This window comes from Microtus pennsylvanicus, chromosome 6 (genome assembly GCF_037038515.1).
Source record: "Microtus pennsylvanicus isolate mMicPen1 chromosome 6, mMicPen1.hap1, whole genome shotgun sequence".
NCBI lineage: Eukaryota > Metazoa > Chordata > Mammalia > Rodentia > Cricetidae > Microtus > Microtus pennsylvanicus.
This window is the reverse complement of record NC_134584.1, coordinates 81,337,236-81,356,336: the sequence shown is the minus strand read 5'-3', so window position 1 is coordinate 81,356,336 and position 19,101 is coordinate 81,337,236. Positions and strand designations below refer to the sequence as shown.

At 40.9% G+C, this 19,101-nt stretch overlaps 1 protein-coding gene across 1 annotated transcript in view; it reads left to right on the top strand.

Annotated features, from left to right (window-relative positions):
• The first annotated feature begins 2,430 nt into the window (after positions 1 to 2,430).
• Smarca5 (SNF2 related chromatin remodeling ATPase 5) overlaps positions 2,431 to 19,101 on the top strand; it is a 37,610-nt gene continuing 20,939 nt past the window's right edge. Inside the window, exons 1-10 of the mRNA XM_075976546.1 lie at positions 2,431 to 2,740; positions 5,350 to 5,424; positions 6,799 to 6,965; positions 9,513 to 9,613; positions 11,658 to 11,758; positions 12,754 to 12,933; positions 14,297 to 14,452; positions 14,535 to 14,666; positions 16,389 to 16,457; positions 18,274 to 18,383. Of these exons, the coding sequence (XP_075832661.1) occupies positions 2,564 to 2,740; positions 5,350 to 5,424; positions 6,799 to 6,965; positions 9,513 to 9,613; positions 11,658 to 11,758; positions 12,754 to 12,933; positions 14,297 to 14,452; positions 14,535 to 14,666; positions 16,389 to 16,457; positions 18,274 to 18,383 (1,268 nt within the window). The 5' untranslated portion in view covers positions 2,431 to 2,563. The remainder of the gene's footprint in view (positions 2,741 to 5,349; positions 5,425 to 6,798; positions 6,966 to 9,512; positions 9,614 to 11,657; positions 11,759 to 12,753; positions 12,934 to 14,296; positions 14,453 to 14,534; positions 14,667 to 16,388; positions 16,458 to 18,273; positions 18,384 to 19,101) is intronic.

The following is a 19,101-nucleotide window of genomic DNA, read 5'->3' as shown; positions in this document are numbered from 1 at the left end:
GACTAAGGGACATCAGGTGATCCTATCTATAATGGGTGAAATGTTAGGATTTCCTTTAGTTAGGTACTTTCCCCTTGGATGGTCCATTCCTGGGTGGTGCCAGAGTAGTCTCAGTTTCTGGTCTTTCCTGGAACAAGGTAATCTGAAACTCAGGTCTCTCTGGAGTTTGTTGAGGCTGGGCTCATTCTGATAAGAGGCCTGCAATACCAACCTGGGCCATGGTGACAACTGGAACCAAGCTGTTGCTACTGGCCGTGTCTGGCTTTGTGGCTTAGATGCAGCTGGGGTCTGTGTTGATGTCTGTTGCCTGTGTTACCACAATGGCCCATGTGAACCATGTGTTTAACCATGTGTTGAACTGTGTGTTAAAGTACAAGGACTGTAGGCCTGGTGGTGGTGGCGGCGCATGCCTTTAATCCCAGCACTAGGGAGGCAGAAGCAGGTGGATCTCTGTGAGTTCAAGGCCGGCTAGCCTGGTCTACAGAGTGAGTTCCAGGACAGGCTTCAAAGCTACAGAAAAACCCTGTCTCAAAAAAGAAAAAAAAAAAAACAGTCAATGGCTGTGCTGAGCTGCTCCCAGCCCCTCACTGGCAGGGGGAGAGCTAACCCTGCCCCCTCCCCACCCCTCAAAGGAGATGGTTGTGTCCCCCTACTTGAGAAAGCTGCCCCTCAAAGGACATGGGAGAGCTGGCTCTGCTCCTCACTGAGGGTGACAGCCCCAGCAGCCCAGATTGATCAACTCAGCTACCACCCAGGCACACATCCAGGGCTTTGAGTTGGTACTCCCCAACATCCACCCCATGGTCCTGGGGAACCATAGCCACAGGATCTCCATGATCCTGCAGCAACAGCAAGATATAGGAGAGGAGTGTTCATGAGGGCCCAGGAATGATGGTGTACCAAAGCCAGAGGCCTTGAACCTGACCAACAACACACTACACAAGGAACATTCGCAAGTAAAGCTGTTGGACAAAAGGGTCTACTGCATGACACACAGCAGCTCCCAGTGCCACCAAGACGGATGAAGAGGTGATGGAGAGGTGGGAGAGATGGAGGATGCCTCACCACTGGCAAATCAGTTTGGGCTGGGGTTCAAACCCAGGGCTCACGCATGCTCAAGCACTTCACCAACCGACCTACAACTCCAGCTTTCAGAAGTATTTCAATGCGAGTTTTCCAGAGCGTTTTGACTGGAGAATTACTAGAGTAGTACAAACATTTGAACTTAGTACATAGCTCTTCCAAGAGATTTGAAATTAGGCATAATTTAGTTAACTCTTGAAGAGACTTCCTTTTTTCAATGTCGGAGGCCACTAAATCACGAACAGATTAAGATAACAAAGACCTTGTACGCTTGGGAGTAGATGGTGAGGTGATGCAGGAGCAGAAGCAAGGCCTTTCTTAGAGCCCCCATGTGTCCTAAGGCCAGATACAGAAGCAACACCAATAATTTTTCGAGACGGGATTTCTCTGCCAGCATTGCGCAACTAAGAATTTTTCTTTTTTAATTTTTGAGACAGGGTCTCACAGTGTAGCTCGAAGGCTTTCCTGGAACTCACTCTGTAAACCAGGCTGGCCTCGAGCTCTCAGAGATCCGCCTCTGCCTCCCCTGACAAGCAGTTCTTCTTAAGGCGACAAGAATGCGCATTTTGTTTTGATTCACGCCGAAAAAACAAGCCATCATCTGTCTCCGTCGGCGGCCTTCGTGCTCTCAGGGGTGGCGAGTCTACCTGCCGGCCACAAAAGCCGAACTCTGGAAGGGGCTGCACGGATCTGCAACCGAGGTCATTGTTTTCCTGGACGTCCGACGTCACTTAGCGTCACGCCCCCGCCCCCCTCCCCCTGAGCAGAGGCCAGCCCCGGCCGGGAGCCACCGGGCGTGCGGGGGTGCGGGCGTGCGGGCTTGCGGGCGTGCGTGCGGGCGGGCCGAGAGCCGCCAAGCCGTTACGGAACCGCCCGACCGCTCGCGTCACGCCGACGAGCCGAGACGCAAACCAACGCCGCCGCGCTGCCTCGAGGCCCCGCCCACCCTCCCTCCGCAGCTTGCCGGAGGCCTGGAGGAGGCGGGGACAAGGAGGAGCCGGCGCATGCTCCGTCGCGGGCCGGCCTGTGAGGGGGAACTAGCGATCTCGCGAGGGTTGGGAGCGGTGGCGTAGGCGGCCGTCCCGGTGGTTGGAGAAGAGTCCGCTTCGGAGCGGAGAAGGCGCGGGAGGCCTCCGAGGACCTTTCGCTTTCCTTTCCCCTTCCCTCAGCCCTCCGCCTCCTCAGTCAGCCCGCCCTCCCTGACCCCCGTGACCCCGCTGGCCCCGCCCACCCTGGTCGACGTGATTCCCGCCGCGAAGTAAACGCCGGGGAGCGGAGCGGAGCCGAGTGCGGCGGAAGAGGACTCCGGGGCGAGTGCCGCGGCGGGGCCGGCTCGGGTCGGTGGCGGAGCCACCGCGCGTGAGAGCTTGCGGGCGGGTCTCGCTCCTCGAGGGCCCCGGACGCCAGAGCCGCGCAGGCCCAGGCCGCTTCCCTCCGCGCCGCGCCTGCCCGTGGCCGCGGCGGGTGACGCAGCCGGAACATGTCGTCGGCGGCCGAGCCTCCGCCGCCCCCGCCTCCCGAGAGCGCGCCTTCCAAAGCCGCGGCGGCGGGCGCCGGCGGGAGCGGCATTGGCAACAAAGGCGGCCCCGAGGGCGGCGCGGCGCCGGCGGCCACGTCGTGTGCGGCGGGCGCGGGCCCCGCGGACGCCGAGATGGAGGTGAGTGCGGCGGGCGCGCGGGGAGGGAGATGGATGCTCGGCTGGCGCCAGGTCTCCTTCACCTCGGCGTTTTCCCTCCGTGTAGCCAGCCTCGGCGGGGCGCTCCTAGGAAACACATGCGCCTGATTACCGTGGCCGAGGGGACCGGTGCTCCCCAGCGCTAGATGCCCCCCTAGACTGGCTCGGTTACCCCCGGATCTGGGTTTTAGTTTGCATGAAACTTTGGTGAAGGGCGAGGGAGCTGCCCCTCCGAGTGGGATTCCCGGGGCGAGCGCGACGTCTCCTAGCGTCGCACGCAGCTGAGGACTTGCGCCTCGAGTGCCCATTCCCGGTGCTGGCAGGGGCGGCATCTGCCTGTTGTGGGCAGAGACAATGGCGAGAGCTGGAGGGCCGAGGGCGCAGCTGCTTCTGTGCAGCCAGGGGGAGGCCCCTCCTGGACCCTGCTCCACCGGGAGGGGAGCGAGCATGACAGCCGCAGCACCTGTCCTGGATCCCCATCTAATTAGGGGTTTGTGGATGGAGAGATGAATGAATGGGAACGTCGGGGGTGGGCGCTGGGCTGCTGGCCCAGCGCATTATCTCCTGCTAAGGTCCATTCAGACCTTCTGGGGTTCGAGTGCGCCAGATGATGATGACAATACGAAGTGTGGGGGGGGGGGGGGAGCGTGGAAAAATGGTGGCGCTGCCAGGCAGGTCTTTTGGATATGCTCCCAGGCTTTGAGTTGCCTGGGAACAAAGTTATTGCTTCCGATTTTTATTCTTGGCCTTGGACTTGTTTTGAGGTAATCGGTAGTTCCAGGCCCAAGGCTTCTGAGAGTTTCAGTCCTTAGATTGGAAATAACACTGTGAAGATGAACCCTAGGGCACCATTTACACCGTAAGGAAATGACAGTGCAGTCTGATTCGCTTGGGTGAAATAACGTGTTTGTTAGTCCTGGAAGTAACTTTTAGTGGGGAGGGGAGGTGTTAGTGTAATGCCCCAATTTGAAGTGAATGAATCATTTTTAAATGGATTTTATTCTGGTCGTTGGTGGCATAAGCCTTTTATCCCACCACTTCCGAGGCACTTGGTCTACACCGTGGGTTCCAGAACAGCCAGGGTTACACAGAGAAACCCTGTCTCCACAAAAGAAAGCAAAATTTTGTATTTGATGCCCCTTAAGATTTTAAACGGTCTTTTGAATTTCTGGGACTGTTTAGCTGGATTCTTGGATTTCTACTCAGAGTCTGGGCACCAATGACACTGAAGGAGATTATATTTACATGTGTACTTCTCCCAGGGAGATGCACTTAGTTCACCATAGCTTTGCAGATTCTGTTGTAACTTGGAGTCACATTTCCCATATAGGTGTTATTTCTATTTATGGGTCCTAAAGATGAGAATTTAAAACCCAGATGAAATTAATTTTTGAGTCACTATAAGCGTGAATGTGATAACACCTGTGGTATAAAATAAGTGGTATTTTTGTTTATCACATGCGAAAACTGAGTCTTCTAGAGATAGAACCTGGGGTAGAACTGTGATCTGGTTCCAGAAAGAGCCTTTTCTACACACACACCTTGCCCTGTCATGTGTGTTTTTTTTTAAGTTTGACAATTTTACGTATTGTAAAATATCAATAATTTCTGTTTTTTTCAATTTCATTCTTCACTCATTTTCCTTTCTGCTCATGTTGTAGTTTTTATTGTCTTTTAAGACTATTACCTTCAACCTTCAGTCTGCTGTTCATTGTCTTAACTGAAGTTAGAATCAGAATTACATCTGTGTCGGGGCTGGAGAGATGGCTCAGTGGTTAAGAGCTTTGCCTGCTCTTCCAAAGGTCATGAGTTCAATTCCCGGCAACCACATGGTGGCTCACAACCATCTGTGATGGGGTCTGATGTCCTCTTCTGGTCTGCAAACACACACAGATTGAATATTGTATACATAATAAATAAATATTTAAAAAAAAAGAATTACATCTGTGTCAAGTACACTTGCCTGATGTATCTGATGACCTGAAATATGTTTTGTAGTTAGAAAAAGAAGACATTGAATTATAGAATTAATGTCTGCAGTTGGAAAGCGCATACTATTATAGACTGTACTTTACCTCTAATGTATAACGTAGAGTAGGTTGGAGGTTTTGTCATTTGCTTGTGGCATTTGACTGTCATTATGCCTGTTTTGAGTGTGTTTATTACTAACTAGGAGTCAGAGTAAGAATATTTAGTTAAGCTCCTTTCTTTTGGTAATAATGTTCTTGATAGGGGAAATCAGTGACTAATGCTGCCTTCCATGTGTGCATTTGTATAATAGCACAGTGTAGATAGATGGAAGTTTATCATAAAAAGGGAACATTAATGTTTATAATTTTTTTCCCAAAGATACAGATTTGCCCTTATGGCTTGTATAAAAAGTAATTTTGCTTTAGGGTATTGTTGATAATATTTTAATCATGGCATCAGTTTATAGTTGGGGAAAGTGATTTCCCTATAGTATTTTATTTCATCCTTATCAAGTTTCATGTCAGGTTATGTGATAGCCATTAAATACCTAGGGAATTTGGAATAAGAATATATTATTTAGTTGACAGTTCTTAAACAACTGTATTTTTCCTTCCTACCAGGAAGTGCTTGATGATTCATCACCTGGAAAGCAAAAAGAAATTCAAGAACCAGATCCTACATATGAAGAAAAAATGGTATGTTCTAGATATGTGAATAGCATTTGTGATGAACCTTTGTGAAAAAGATTTTAAATGTATTCATTAGTTTACATATACAGGTGTCTCTAATTGTGCTGTAAAACATAACAAATTGTGGCTCTTTTTAGATGAACATAACCCTAAGGATGATAGTAGAGAGCACTTTTACCCACTGTAGTTCAGATTGTGATACTAATATATTAATATAGAGCTTCAGTCCTCTGACTAAAGTTTATTTCATTTCTGCTGATCTCACTTGTATGTATTATTCCCTGAAAATCTTTACCCTGAGAGACTTTTTTAAAAAAAAAAAATTAATGATCGTAATTGATTTTCTCAAATTAAAGGTGTGTGCTACCATACCTAACTTGTTTCTCTTCATGTAAATAGATTATCATGTCTTTAAAACATCAGTTAAGGACTTGAGAGTTCATTATTAGTAAACTTTGTTTTCAAATATATTCACTCTCTTGATGTGACAACAGGAAATATTCAAAGGGAGTGATGACAATCCTGAGACTGAGGAGATCCATCCAGAGGGGTCATTGTCAACAACTTTACAAACTGGTCTCCCTGCTGGCACATACTGTGATGTCATTTCTGGAGATAAAATTTATGGCAATTGTACCGGAATTAAAGTCTATGTTTCTGGTGATGGCACTGCACAATTTTCTATTAGTAACAGGGCTGGAGACCCATTTATTGCAATTCATGTTGAATCAAAACTATAACATTTAAAGTAAATTAATACTGAAAGCATTAATGGCGCACACCTGTAATCCCAGCACTTGGGAGGCAGAGGCAGGCGGATCTCTGTGAGTTTGAGGCCAGCCTGGTCTACAAAGGGAGTTCCAGGACAGGCTCCAAAACTACAGAGAAACCCTGTGTCGAGAAACAAAAACAAAAAAAAAAGAAAAAAGAAAAGTGAATTTCAGACATGGTACCCTTTTAAAATTTGGTATCAGTTTGAGTAAGCAGTATGTTTTCTTTTGAATACATTCCCTTGTACAATGTTTTCTTGCTTGTTTTGTTTTTATGTTGTATTTAAAAATCTTGTTACTGTTATCTTATTAGAGGATAATGAACATAAAATGTTAGTTTTGGAAATACATGAACTCATTTAAGCATGTCTGTAGGCATGATGTATTTCCTGTCATGCCCCTTATCCCGCTCCCACTCTCCTCTTTAAGTCACTAATTGCACTTGATAGGTTCGTATATTCAGCCTGTGTTTGTCGGTGACTTCTCTTTGGGAGTCACAGTCACCTTGTTGTGTATTTCAGTAGTTTGTTCATTTTGATTCTTCAGTTCTTCATGCAGGCATATGTACATTATTTCTAAAGTTTAATAAAGTGTGTCTTAAATTTTGCAGCAAACTGACCGAGCAAATAGATTTGAGTATTTACTAAAGCAGACAGAGCTGTTTGCACATTTCATTCAGCCTGCTGCTCAGAAGACTCCAACCTCACCCTTAAAGATGAAACCAGGGCGCCCACGGGTAAAAAAGGATGAAAAACAGAATTTGCTCTCAGTTGGCGAGTGAGTAGTAGTTTATATTTCATAGTTTAAACCAAATTTGCTTTTTAAATTATACTTTTTAAGGTTTTTATTTTATCTTCTGTGGCTTCACAGTTGTGGCCATCAGTGTCTCAGTATCTAAAAATATATACAATGACTTAGTTTTAAACCATTAAATGCTTTGTGAATTGTAACAGCCATGTTGTACATGGAATTAAGATGTTAAGTGTTCCTTAGAGGGGTTAAAAATGCAGAGGTTAAGTGTGTTAGTCACCGTTAAATAGTAGTGCTTGGTCCACGCTTGAGCGTGAAGCTAGTATATTTTTGTCTTCCAAAAACCATAACTACATTGAGGGTATGTTTGTATTTTGTGTTGGTAGTAAAGATTGAACATAAGGCTTCATGCTTGCTGGATGAGCATCCTACCACCAGCTTATAGAATCCACCCAATTTTTTCACTTTTTAAAATTTTGAGACAGGGTTTTTCACTGAGTTGTCAGAGTTGGCCTCAAATAGGCCTTAGGGACTGAAGGTCTTTCTGTGTCAGCTCTCTAAGTAGCTAGCATTGCAAGTGCATATCCCCAGCCTTGTTAGTAAGGGCATGTGTACACTATTTGTTTAAAATGTTTGCTGTATACTTAGGGGGCTGCTTATATGTTATATGCCATCCTTCAGTGTTTTTTGGTAATTCATTGTATGTACTGAATATACAGATTTTTCAAGACTTTTGTGCTAGTATCTACTATAATACCTGATGTGATAAATGAAGTGTGTAAATTAATTATCATATGTAAGATTATTTTAAAGAGGGGGCTGGAGAGGTAGCTCAGCGGTTAAGAGAACTGACTGTTCTTCCCGAGGACCCGAGTTCACTTCCCAGCACCCACATGGTAGCTCACAACTGTCTGAAGATCCAGTTCCAGAGGATATGACACCTTCACACCAATACACATAAAATACAAGTTAAATAAACCATAAAAAAAAATTTAAAAAAAAGATTATTTTAAAGAGATTATATGTTTGTCAATGTGAAAATTGCTAAGTGATTAGTTAAAACAGAAAAGTATTATGTTCATCTGGAGGGAATAAGCATCATATTAGTTTTATTTGGAGTATTGTGTTGTTCTGGTGTATCTTATTATTACCAATTATGTATATCCAAAGTGCTGTTTTATATTAAAACATAAAATTCTTTTCAAGCCCGGTGGCAGTGGTACAAGGCTTTAATCCCAGCACTAGGGAGGCAAATCTCTGAGTTCTACAAAAGCCAGGGCTGCACAGAAACTCTGTCTCTAAAACCAAAAAAATAAAAAAAACTTTTTAAGAGACAACTTTGTACTTTAGATATATTTAAACTGTTCCAGATGTGAGATTTTGTTAGCTATTTAAGTGTATCAATGTCCTGGAATTACTGCAATAAGCATTATTGTGTTGTGGGATAATCGATGTATGGTATGAGAAGAAATGCTTCTGCTCTTTCTGTTATTCTGTAAAATAGATATGGTTCGCAGGAATACGTAGTAGGTTACTGAGTTTTGTGTGTTTACTGAATTGTGTCATTGGAAAATAAGATTGAGATATCTCTCTCTCTCTCTCTCTCTCTCTCTCTCTCTCTCTCTCTCTCTCGTCTTGTAAGCATAAAACCCCAGGCCTTGGCTACACTAGGTAGCCACTCTATCACAAACAGATATATGTTTTAGTCTCCTTTCTCTTTTTGGAGATGGGTTTGGGTGTGTATTACTTGAGACATCTTAGTGCATAGTTCAGACTGGCCTTAAATTGAATCTTTCTCTCCCTGGAATGTAGGAATTATAGCTGTGGCCAGCTAACACACCGGGCATTTGCTTATCTCTGCCTCCTCAGTGCCTGGATTTCAAGCTCCAGCTGCATTTTGCTTTTATTATGATGGGGAGATGGGTTTGAATTCATATCTTGTAAGGCAAGCTCTTTGCTGACTAGTCTTCAAAGAAATCTTTGGTCCTTATTTCTTAGCTTTTAGTTATACTTACGATTTTAAAAGTGTCATTTCTAGAATTTTCCTCTTGGCAAAAAAACGTGAAAAGGCAAGTTATAAAATTTTTGGCTGTGTGTGTATATATATTCTTGAAATTATTATCCTGTTTAATAAATTCTTCTGTGTATGTATTTAAAATTTTTTGTTTGATTCCTCACTTTCCCCTTGAGACAAAGTTTCTCTGTGGTCCTGGCTGTCCTGGAACTCACTATATAGATCAGGCTGGTCCCAGATTTAGAGATTAGCCTGCCTCTTAATGTGTATTTTATTCATAGTTTAGCTAGCCACGTGACTATTTAAGGTTTAGATTTACTAGTAAAATTTCTGCTGTTCACTTTTTGGGCTCACTCTGCTTTTCAACTTTATTTTCTTAAAATGTTTTGAGGTACACGGTCTCTAACCTAGGACTTCTACTCATGCTAGACAAGTGCTCTATCACTGTGCCACATCTGTGGCTTAACTTAGATGCCTGTTAAGATTGTTGGGATATCATCATTTGTCTACTGTATTGAAATAAAACTCAGTATTAGTTGATTTTTATTTCATTTTGACAGCTACCGACACCGTAGAACAGAGCAAGAGGAGGATGAAGAACTATTAACAGAAAGCTCTAAAGCAACTAATGTCTGTACTCGATTTGAAGATTCTCCATCATGTATGTTAAATTCATTGAATCATTTGATCCTCCCACCCCACCCCCTACCGAGATAGTGTTTCTCTTTAATATCTCTGACTGTCCTGGAATAGTCAAATAACAACAACAACAACAGGCTGTCCTTCAACTCACAGAGATACACCTGCCTCTGCTTCCCAAGTGCTGGGATTAAAGGTGTGCACCACTACTACCCGGCTGAATCATTTGATTTTTTTTTTCAAAGGGGTTGATGTTTGAATTTGCTTTACCGATAATTTCTAAATTCTTAGTAATCTTGGATAGCCATAGGGTGTGAATAATTTAGGGTTGTTTGATGTGAGGTGTTACCATGTCGACTGGGCTTAGAGCTATAGAGTGCTTCGAGTGCTCATAGCGTTTGCAAAGCCTTGGCTTTGATTCCTAGAGCTGAGAGAGGATAGTGTGTGCTATATTTCAGAAGTATATGAAAATGCTGTTTATTTACATGTTCTAAGGTACATATAAAATGGAATGATTTTGCCTCAAATTTTTCCCAAATAAGAAAAGTACTTTGTGTGTGTGGGGGGGATCAAGAAAAAAATTTATTTGCTGATGTTTTCACATAAATTAATCATTTTTGAAATGTTTTTCCATAAGAAAACATTTAGCCAGGTTAGTTTTACTTGTACACATCTTGATTTCTGATAGGATTAGAGGCTTATGCAATCATCACTGTAGCCTAGCTTTCCTGTGGCTCCTGTTCAGATGAGTATTCAGTGTGAACAATAGCAGAATTTTGGTTGGACTCTTGCTTACTTAGAATGTTAAGGAGTTTACTCACTCTTTGCTTTTCCCCTTTGTCTTATGAAGCATCCAGTTTCTTTTTCTTTTCTTTTTTTTTTTTTTCTTTTGAGACAGGGTTTCTCTGTGTAGTACTGGCTGTCCTGAAACTCACTGTGTAGACCAGGCTGGCCTTGAACTCACAGAGATCTGCCTTCCCAGTGCTGGAATTAAAGGCGCGTGCCACCACCACCTGACTTCTACTTTTCAAAACGAGGTAGAGGCTAGAGACCGTGTCTGACAAGGTGGAAAGGAAATTACAGATTACTTCTTTTTCACGTTCATTCATTGTAACTAGTTTATCCGGTCCTGGTTGATTAGCTTTTTTTTTTTTTGTTGTTGTTGTTGTTGTTTGTTTGTTTGGTTGGTTGGTTGGTTTTTCGAGACAGGGTTTCTCTGTGGTTTTGGAGCCTGTCCTGGAACTAGCTCTTGTAGACCAGGCTGGTCTCGAACTCACAGAGATCCACCTGCCTCTGCCTCCCGAGTGCTGGGATTAAAGGCGTGTGCCACCACCGCCCGGCTTTCTTTTTTTTTTTTTAAAGATATATTTATTATGTATACAACATTCTGCCATACAACATGGCACCTCTGTGGTGCCAGAAGGCACCAGATCGCAGTATAGCCTGCTGTGAGCCACCGTGTGGTTGTTGGGAATTGGAATCAGGACTCTGGAAGAACAGCCAGTGCTCTTAACCTGAGCCTTTGCTCCAGTCCCAGCTGTTCATACTTCAGTAGTGATTTATCCAGGGAAGTAAAACAAGTGATATATACTAAAAGACATAAGATCTCTCAGAAAAAGAACCTAAGAAATTAGAAAGGGTGGACTTGGAGAAAGAATTCTCTGTTTTTATTCTACCATAAGAACCTCTATCTGATCTTTAAGAAGGACAAAAACATTTGGTTATAAACATTGTGCTAGCATTAAAAGGAGAGGTACAGAGGCCAGAGGTAATCTGAAGGCCAGTGTGTTTTAACATTGGTTGAGTGATTTTGATGAGGACCCTGATGCCAACAGTCATAATTTATTATCAGTTATTTGTATCCAACTACTCCTGCTTCAGTTTAATGTTAACATCATTAACATTCAGTTTAATGATGTTAACCTTCCAGAATCCCCATAGTACACATGTCTTGAAAAAAACAGACACTTAAAGGTCCCAGGTAAATCTCTAGAATCAGATAAAGGGGCCTGACCTGTTTTGTATTTTTTGTGTTTAAATTGAACTTGTTTTGTTTTTGTTCTTAGATGTAAAATGGGGTAAACTGAGAGATTATCAGGTCCGAGGATTGAATTGGCTCATCTCTCTGTATGAAAATGGCATCAATGGTATCCTTGCAGATGAAATGGTATGCATTTGGTTATTTTGAAGCTTGAAGGTTTTTTTGGTTGTTGTTTTGCTTTTGTAACTTAAAATAAGTTGACATTAAATATATAGCAGTCAAGAGAATAGTTTTGTAGATTACAACTAAATTTTTTCTTGAAGTGTTATAAGCAACTTGCCTTAGCTATATAAGTGATTTCTTCACATTTGAAGAAATATCTTGCTGGGTGGTGGTGGTGCACACGCCTTTAATCTCAGCACTCGACAGGCAGAGGCAGGGGGGATGTTTGTGGATTCCGGGCCAGCCAGGTCTACAAGAGCTAGTTCTAGGACAGGCTTCAAAGCTACCTAGAAACCCGGTCATGAACACCCCCCCCCCCCAAAAAAAAATTACAAAAAGATTATAAACTCTGTAAAGTACATTTTAAAATAGTATGTTTTGAGAAGTTTTTTTCGCCATTATTTATTTATTTATTTTATAGCCTTGACTATCCGGGAACTCAGTATGTAGACCATACTGGCCTGGAACTCACAGAGATCCACCTGCCTCTGCCTCTGGAGTGCTGGGTATAAGGTGTGCACCACCACTTAACAGCTTCTTTAGTTTTGTAGTGAAGCAATTTGGCTGTTTCTCTTGAGTTTTATGAACAGTTAATAGAGCTCTATTTCTTAAAATATATCTTCTGTTCACTACTTACTAGTTATGTAGTGAATATTTTTACCGTTCTCAATTGTTTAAACAATTGGTTGGAGAAATTAAGGAGTCAAAAGAGATACTCAGTTCTGCCTCTGATAGTTTGGGAATATCTCATTTTCTGAGCCTTGGAGGGGTGATGTTGATACCGTCTTTTACCGACTTACGTGACCTAACTCTGTTAACTGTCGTGCACGTTAAGCTCTTGTCATGTTGTCCCAGATGTAGCATTTCTTTTCAATGTTCTGTGCATGATGGGGATGGCTGTAATATGGAAAGCATTGTTTAATGGTTAATTTAATTGATGTGATTCATTATTTTCTCAGGGTTTGGGAAAGACACTTCAAACAATTTCTCTCCTTGGGTACATGAAACACTATAGAAATATTCCTGGTCCTCATATGGTTTTGGTTCCCAAGTCTACATTGCACAACTGGATGAGTGAATTCAAGAGATGGGTACCAACACTTAGATCTGTTTGCTTGATAGGAGATAAAGAGCAACGAGTAAGTTTTTATACCATAAAGATGAAATAGCCGGAGAAGGGATAATAAAGAAAGGGAAAGGGTCTTCACAAACTATTAGTGATTTCTAACTGTAATACTGCTTTTGTGGTTAAGAATTTTATGGGAAGGCTTTAAAGACTATAGAAAGCTCTAAGAATGTAATTTATTTTCAGTTTGTTTCTCCCTTTGGAAGTGATTTTATAAAGTCAAAGGGTGTCTATTTGGAAGTATTAACATGTTTAAAAAGGTTTTGAATGTGTCAAGATTAAAAATTTGAGGGACCAGATTTTTAGATTAGGGTACAGTGGTAATAGTTATAGAATAGTAATTGTTAAATTCAAGTGGAATCAATTCTGGTAGTATGAGATGTTATGATACAAATATGAATTAAAATATTCGATTTCTTAGCCATACCTTTTTGGGACAAAGTCATGTGGAAATAAGGACACTATTAAGAATAAAGAACTTTGCTGGGTGGTGCGGTGCATACCTTTAATCCCAACACATGGGAGGCAAGGCAGGTAGATCTCTATGTTTGAGGTCAGCCTGGATTACAGAATGAATTCTAGGACAGCTAGGGCTACCCAGAGAAACCCTATCTCATAAAACAAGCAAAAAAAAATAAAAGAGGGAGAGAACATAAATTTGGAAGTTAGAGATAATGGATTGCATTCATTGATTAAATGATTGTATTAAATGATTTTGTGCTTAACTAGATAGGTTAATTTTTTAAGATTATATTTACGAGTGCTTTGCTTGGGTGTATATCTCTATACCAGGTGCATGCTTCTGAGGCCAAAAATGGGAATCACATCCCTGAAACTAGAGATATGGATGGTTCTGAGCCACCATGTGGGTGCTGGGTTGTGAATCTGGGTCCTCTCTAAGAACAGCAAGTGCTCTTAACCACTGAGCTGTCTCTTCTTACTAAGTTGTTTTTTGTTTGGGGGACTCAATTACTTTGATTTTTTTTTTTTTTACTTTCATAGCTCTATCTATAAAACGAGAATAATGTGTTAATACATATACAAATCAAAGGAATGAAACTTGACTAACAATTGTCAGTCTTTTTGTTACAAATCCTGTTTCCTAAGAATATAGAGACCTCGCGAATTGTGGAAAGACATTTTAAAGAGTTAGGCTTCTGAGTTTTGCGATTCATTTCAGCTTGTGAAATTAAGTTAAAACTAACGTTAAAGTGATTGATGAAGTAATTCTAGTGGTAGGAGAGCTGGCTGTAGGTGCTTATTTAATAATAGTATACTGTTTAATAATCTCACTCCACTTTCTGTATTAAATTACTTGTTGGTAAGTTTAATGTATAATTGCATTGAGTGATGTAAGTTTTTCTGTTGCTTTACAGGCTGCATTTGTCAGGGATGTTTTATTACCAGGAGAGTGGGATGTGTGTGTCACATCTTATGAAATGCTCATTAAAGAGAAGTCTGTGTTCAAAAAGTTTAACTGGAGATACTTAGTTATAGACGAAGCTCACAGGATAAAAAATGAAAAATCTAAGGTAATTTGATACTTAATCTGAACATTTTTGTGTCTAAGGGTTTGATTCAGAATGTTCTAACAATGGGCTTTGATTCTTTCAGTTGTCAGAAATAGTGAGGGAATTCAAGACTACAAATCGACTGTTGCTAACTGGGACGCCTCTTCAGAACAACCTGCACGAGCTCTGGTCACTTCTAAATTTTCTCTTACCAGACGTGTTTAATTCAGCTGATGTAAGCATCTCTTTGTGGTTAATAATATTTTGGTTAATGCCTTATAATTTAATAATAGCACTGTTTGAGGTGGTCATTAATTTTTTTACACTGGCCTGTTACTAACCTACTAAGTTGGTCATGTATTGAGAATTCACTTTTGAGCCTTGACTTTAATCTCATTTCCCATCAGTTTCTACAATTGGAATGGCATATTCTTACTCCTGTTTGGCAATCGAGGCTGCTTAATTTTACCTCAGAGTTTTTAGGTTAACTGCTTGTTTTAAAAGCATTCCCAAGTAGCTTTGTATATCCCACACATTGTGTTTCATCATTCAGAAATGTCCTTCAGATGTGAAGGGATCGTTTAACCCTCTGTCATAGTTTCTCTTCCAGTTGCTGTGATAAAATACTCTGACAGAGACAAGGGAGGAAGGGTTTATTCTGGCCCACAGTTCAGGATCCATACTGTTTAGGTTGAGGGTGCTGGCAGTAGCTGATCATACATCATTCACATTCAGAAAACAGAGTGATAAGTGTGTCCTAGTGTCCTGCTACTCTTCTCCATTCTGAACAGTCCAAGATCCCCAGCCCAGCAATGGTCACATGGTTGGATAGAGCTTCCTACACTAATTGACTTACTCGCGATAGTCCCCTGTAGTCGTCTGGGAGGCCCACTGCTGGGCTAGTTCTAGACTGTAGAGTTGACGGTGGAGAGTAAGCGTCACTCATGTTTTTCATTGTGGTACAATAACTTAGTTTTTATGTCCATCGGTTATTTACATAATAAAATGATGGTAGAAGTGGCTAACTGTTCATTGTACTAGGGAAAATAAGTTATGTATCAGCAGTCTGTGCTGTTAGTAATTACAGTTGTTAAACCAGTGTTCAATTCTGAACGATTGTTCCTATGTCTGGAATGGGTGGGGAGAGCTTTGTAGACATCCATGTTAATACATTTATATAAATAAGTTATATAAAGGTTTTAATTTTGATTTATATTAAGGGTTATTTTAAAAACAGAAATTTGATTTTTTCGAGATAGGGTTTCTCTGTGTAGCTTTGAAGCATGTCCTGGAACTTTCTCTATAGACCAGGCTGGCCTCAGACTCACAGAGATCATCCTGCCTCTGCCTCCCAAATGCTCTGATTAAAGGCATGTGCCACCACTGCCCGGCTCGGATTTGAAGGTTTTAATTACTAATATTTTGATGTTTCTGAAACAATTTTAAGATAATTTGTTTTTCTTGCTAGGCTAACATTTATTTCTGCTAAAGCCCTCAGTTATAACAGAGATTATAAGATGTTTGCTTAACATGGCAAATTATAATAGACATTTTCAAGATATTTGATAACGAAATTGTCCTTAATTCAGATCTTATCTAAATAGTAATGAAATGCTTTTAATGTCAGTTTCACTTTGATTAATCAATAAGATGGCCATTTCTCAGAAACCTTGAGTTGTATATTAATTATTTCTGTAAAGTAGCTTTCAGACTCTGCATTGTCAGTCTGTATTTGCGGAAAAATGCTTAAGAAATAATAGGATTCGGCCCCTTGTCCTGGTGCTAGTAGTAAACATGGTACTTGGAAAACAATGGCTTGAACTAAATTATTTGTGTGGGTGTGTCTCAAAACTCACATACCGCACTAATTCTAGAAATCATTTTACATCTGTTGCTTTAGGGCATTTGTGGTTAATACTGTTTTTGACCTTAAGATGTTTTTTGTTTGTTGATCTAGGACTTTGATTCCTGGTTCGATACAAATAATTGCCTTGGGGATCAAAAGCTTGTTGAGAGGCTTCATATGGTATGTATGGTTAGAGCATATTTTTCAATGGTGAAAAATATGTAAATCACTTATTTTACTGCTTACAGGAGTATAATACAGAATTATTTGAGTTTAAAATTTACTGTTTGAAATGACATTAGGGAGATGACGTGTGATAGTTTTAGTGTTAGAGTCTACTTTTAATGTAATGTAGAAGAAAGGAATCTCTTAATCCACAGGTAAGGGCACTTTTGACGATCAGGACATGTGATAGTTTTAGTGTTAGAGTCTACTTTTAATGTAATGTAGAAGAAAGGAATCTCTTAATCCACAGGTAAGGGCACTTTTGACTATCAGGACCAAACAAGACATTGTGACCATAACCTACAAATCCCTTCATGACATAACATTAGGGCTTTTCAACATCTGTTAACATTTTGGTTTGGATAATATATAAGGGTTAGGAGAAGAGAAGGCTGTGCTGTGTGCTATATATCATTTAACAACATCCCTGACATTTTGTCCTTGCTGCCATTTGTGACAAGCATACCTGTAAATATGAAAAAAGTTCCCCAGCAGATAAATTTACACCCTGCTCACCTCTCCCTACATCCCAATCTTTTCAGAACACTCCAGCTTTAATTTTACTTTTACATAAATTTTCTGGAAACATTTGACTAATTCCACTTATTCTTTCATCATTGTTTTTATTGTATTTAGAATTTCTGATTTCTTTTTACATGGCCTAAGACTTGTATCTGCCACCTTCTCTATTGACCATCTAGACTGAGGCTGGACTGGGTACTTTGTGTGTTCATTCCGTCTTTAGTCATTTATTTGGGCATTCTAGCGTTGTAAGTGTTTACCCTGATGGAACGTAAGCACAAAGGCAGGAAACATGGTTATATACTTTGTATAGTACCTGGTTTCAGTGGCTATTTTTCTTCTTTCTATCTTCTCTTTCTCCTGTTCTCTTCCCCTTTTCCATGTTCTGTTGTGTCGAGACATGATCTTGTTAAGCAGCCATGGCTGACTGTAAACTAGGTAATCCTCCTGCCACAGCCTCCCAAATGTTGGGATTATAGGTATGAGCCCTTATGCTAGGTTGACCTTTTTTCCTTTATACATTAATTATACTTTTAAATTCTTGTGCATTGAAATTTTTTGTTAAGTATATCTGAAAGTAGTCACTTTTAATTCAGATAGTGCAGGAAAGGACTGGGGGAGACTTAAGGATTTGTTAACTTGCTAGAGACTGAATTGAACTGGGTATTTTATACTCACCACATTTACTGCATCTGTAACAGTTAATTATTTAAAAGCTAGATGTATAGCTCTTAATCAGTGTCGAACAGTGTGTGTGCAAGGATCTTATTTTTTAAACTAGCATGAATTAGCAATGTTAAATAGTTTTAAAACCCATCATTTTCCTAGTGTTTAATGAGAATATAGTAGGTATTATATAAATGCTTACATATAAGATAAATAATAATGAAATTGTAGTGCGGGCGGTGGTGGCGCATGCCTTTAATCCCAGCACTCAGGAGGCAGAGGCAGGCGGATCTCTGTGAGTTCGAGGCCAGCCTGGTCTACAAGAGCTAGTGCCAGGACAGGCTCCAAAGCTGCAGAGAAACCCTGTCTCGAAAAACCAAAAAAAAAAAAAAGAAAGAAATTGTATTGTTACCCTTCAGGAATGTTATAGTAATAAATTATGTATTTGGAACAGGGAAATCTTAAAAATTACTTGCTATTCAAACAAGTTCCTTTCCATATATTTGGTACATAATTATAAGATTTTGAAGTAATACCAATATTGCAGATAAGGTTACCTTTTTCTTTTTGCCCTTTCTCTAAGGTTTTGCGTCCATTCCTCCTTCGTCGAATTAAAGCTGATGTTGAAAAGAGTTTGCCTCCAAAGAAAGAAGTAAAAATTTACGTAGGTCTTAGCAAAATGCAAAGGGAATGGTATGTATTCTGAGACACTTGGCAATACTGTGTTTGTGTCTTTATGGAATTTCTGTTTTCTGGATTAAGTTTAACCTGTTGATGCAGTGCTCGTTAAAAGGTGGCAGAAGGTGGACCAGCACAGCAGCCTGCTTGCAAGGTGGTTTCTGCTCCCCAGGGATATTCTGGTGGTGGTTATTCCTTCTCTGTTTTATTTCACACAAGTGATTAAAAACTAGAAATTTAATTCAGTTATCCTAACATTGAGCAGAATATTTCTATATTCATGCAAAGTTCATTTAAAAACTGAGTCATGGGGTTAGAGAAATATTTCAGTGGATAAGAACACTGACTTTTCTTCTAGAGGACCCAAATTCAGTTCCCGGCACACACGTCATGGCTCATAGCTGTCTTTAACTCCAGTTCCAGAGACTTCCAACACCCTCACCCAGACATATGTGAAAGCAAAACACCAGTGCATGTAAAATAAAAATAAATGAAATCAAGAAACTGAGTCATAGTTTCTATACTTAAAAAGTACATTTTTCTGTTTGTTCATAGCTAATAAACAAAATTAAGCAAGATCCATGTTGCAAACAGAACAAAAAATGGCTCAGAATGTACTTCAGATGGGCGTGTTTATCTAACATGCACAAAGTCTTGGGTTCAGTCCTCATCACCACATAAACTAGATGTGATGTTGGACAGCACTGGAAAGACAGAGATACAATGTCAGGAG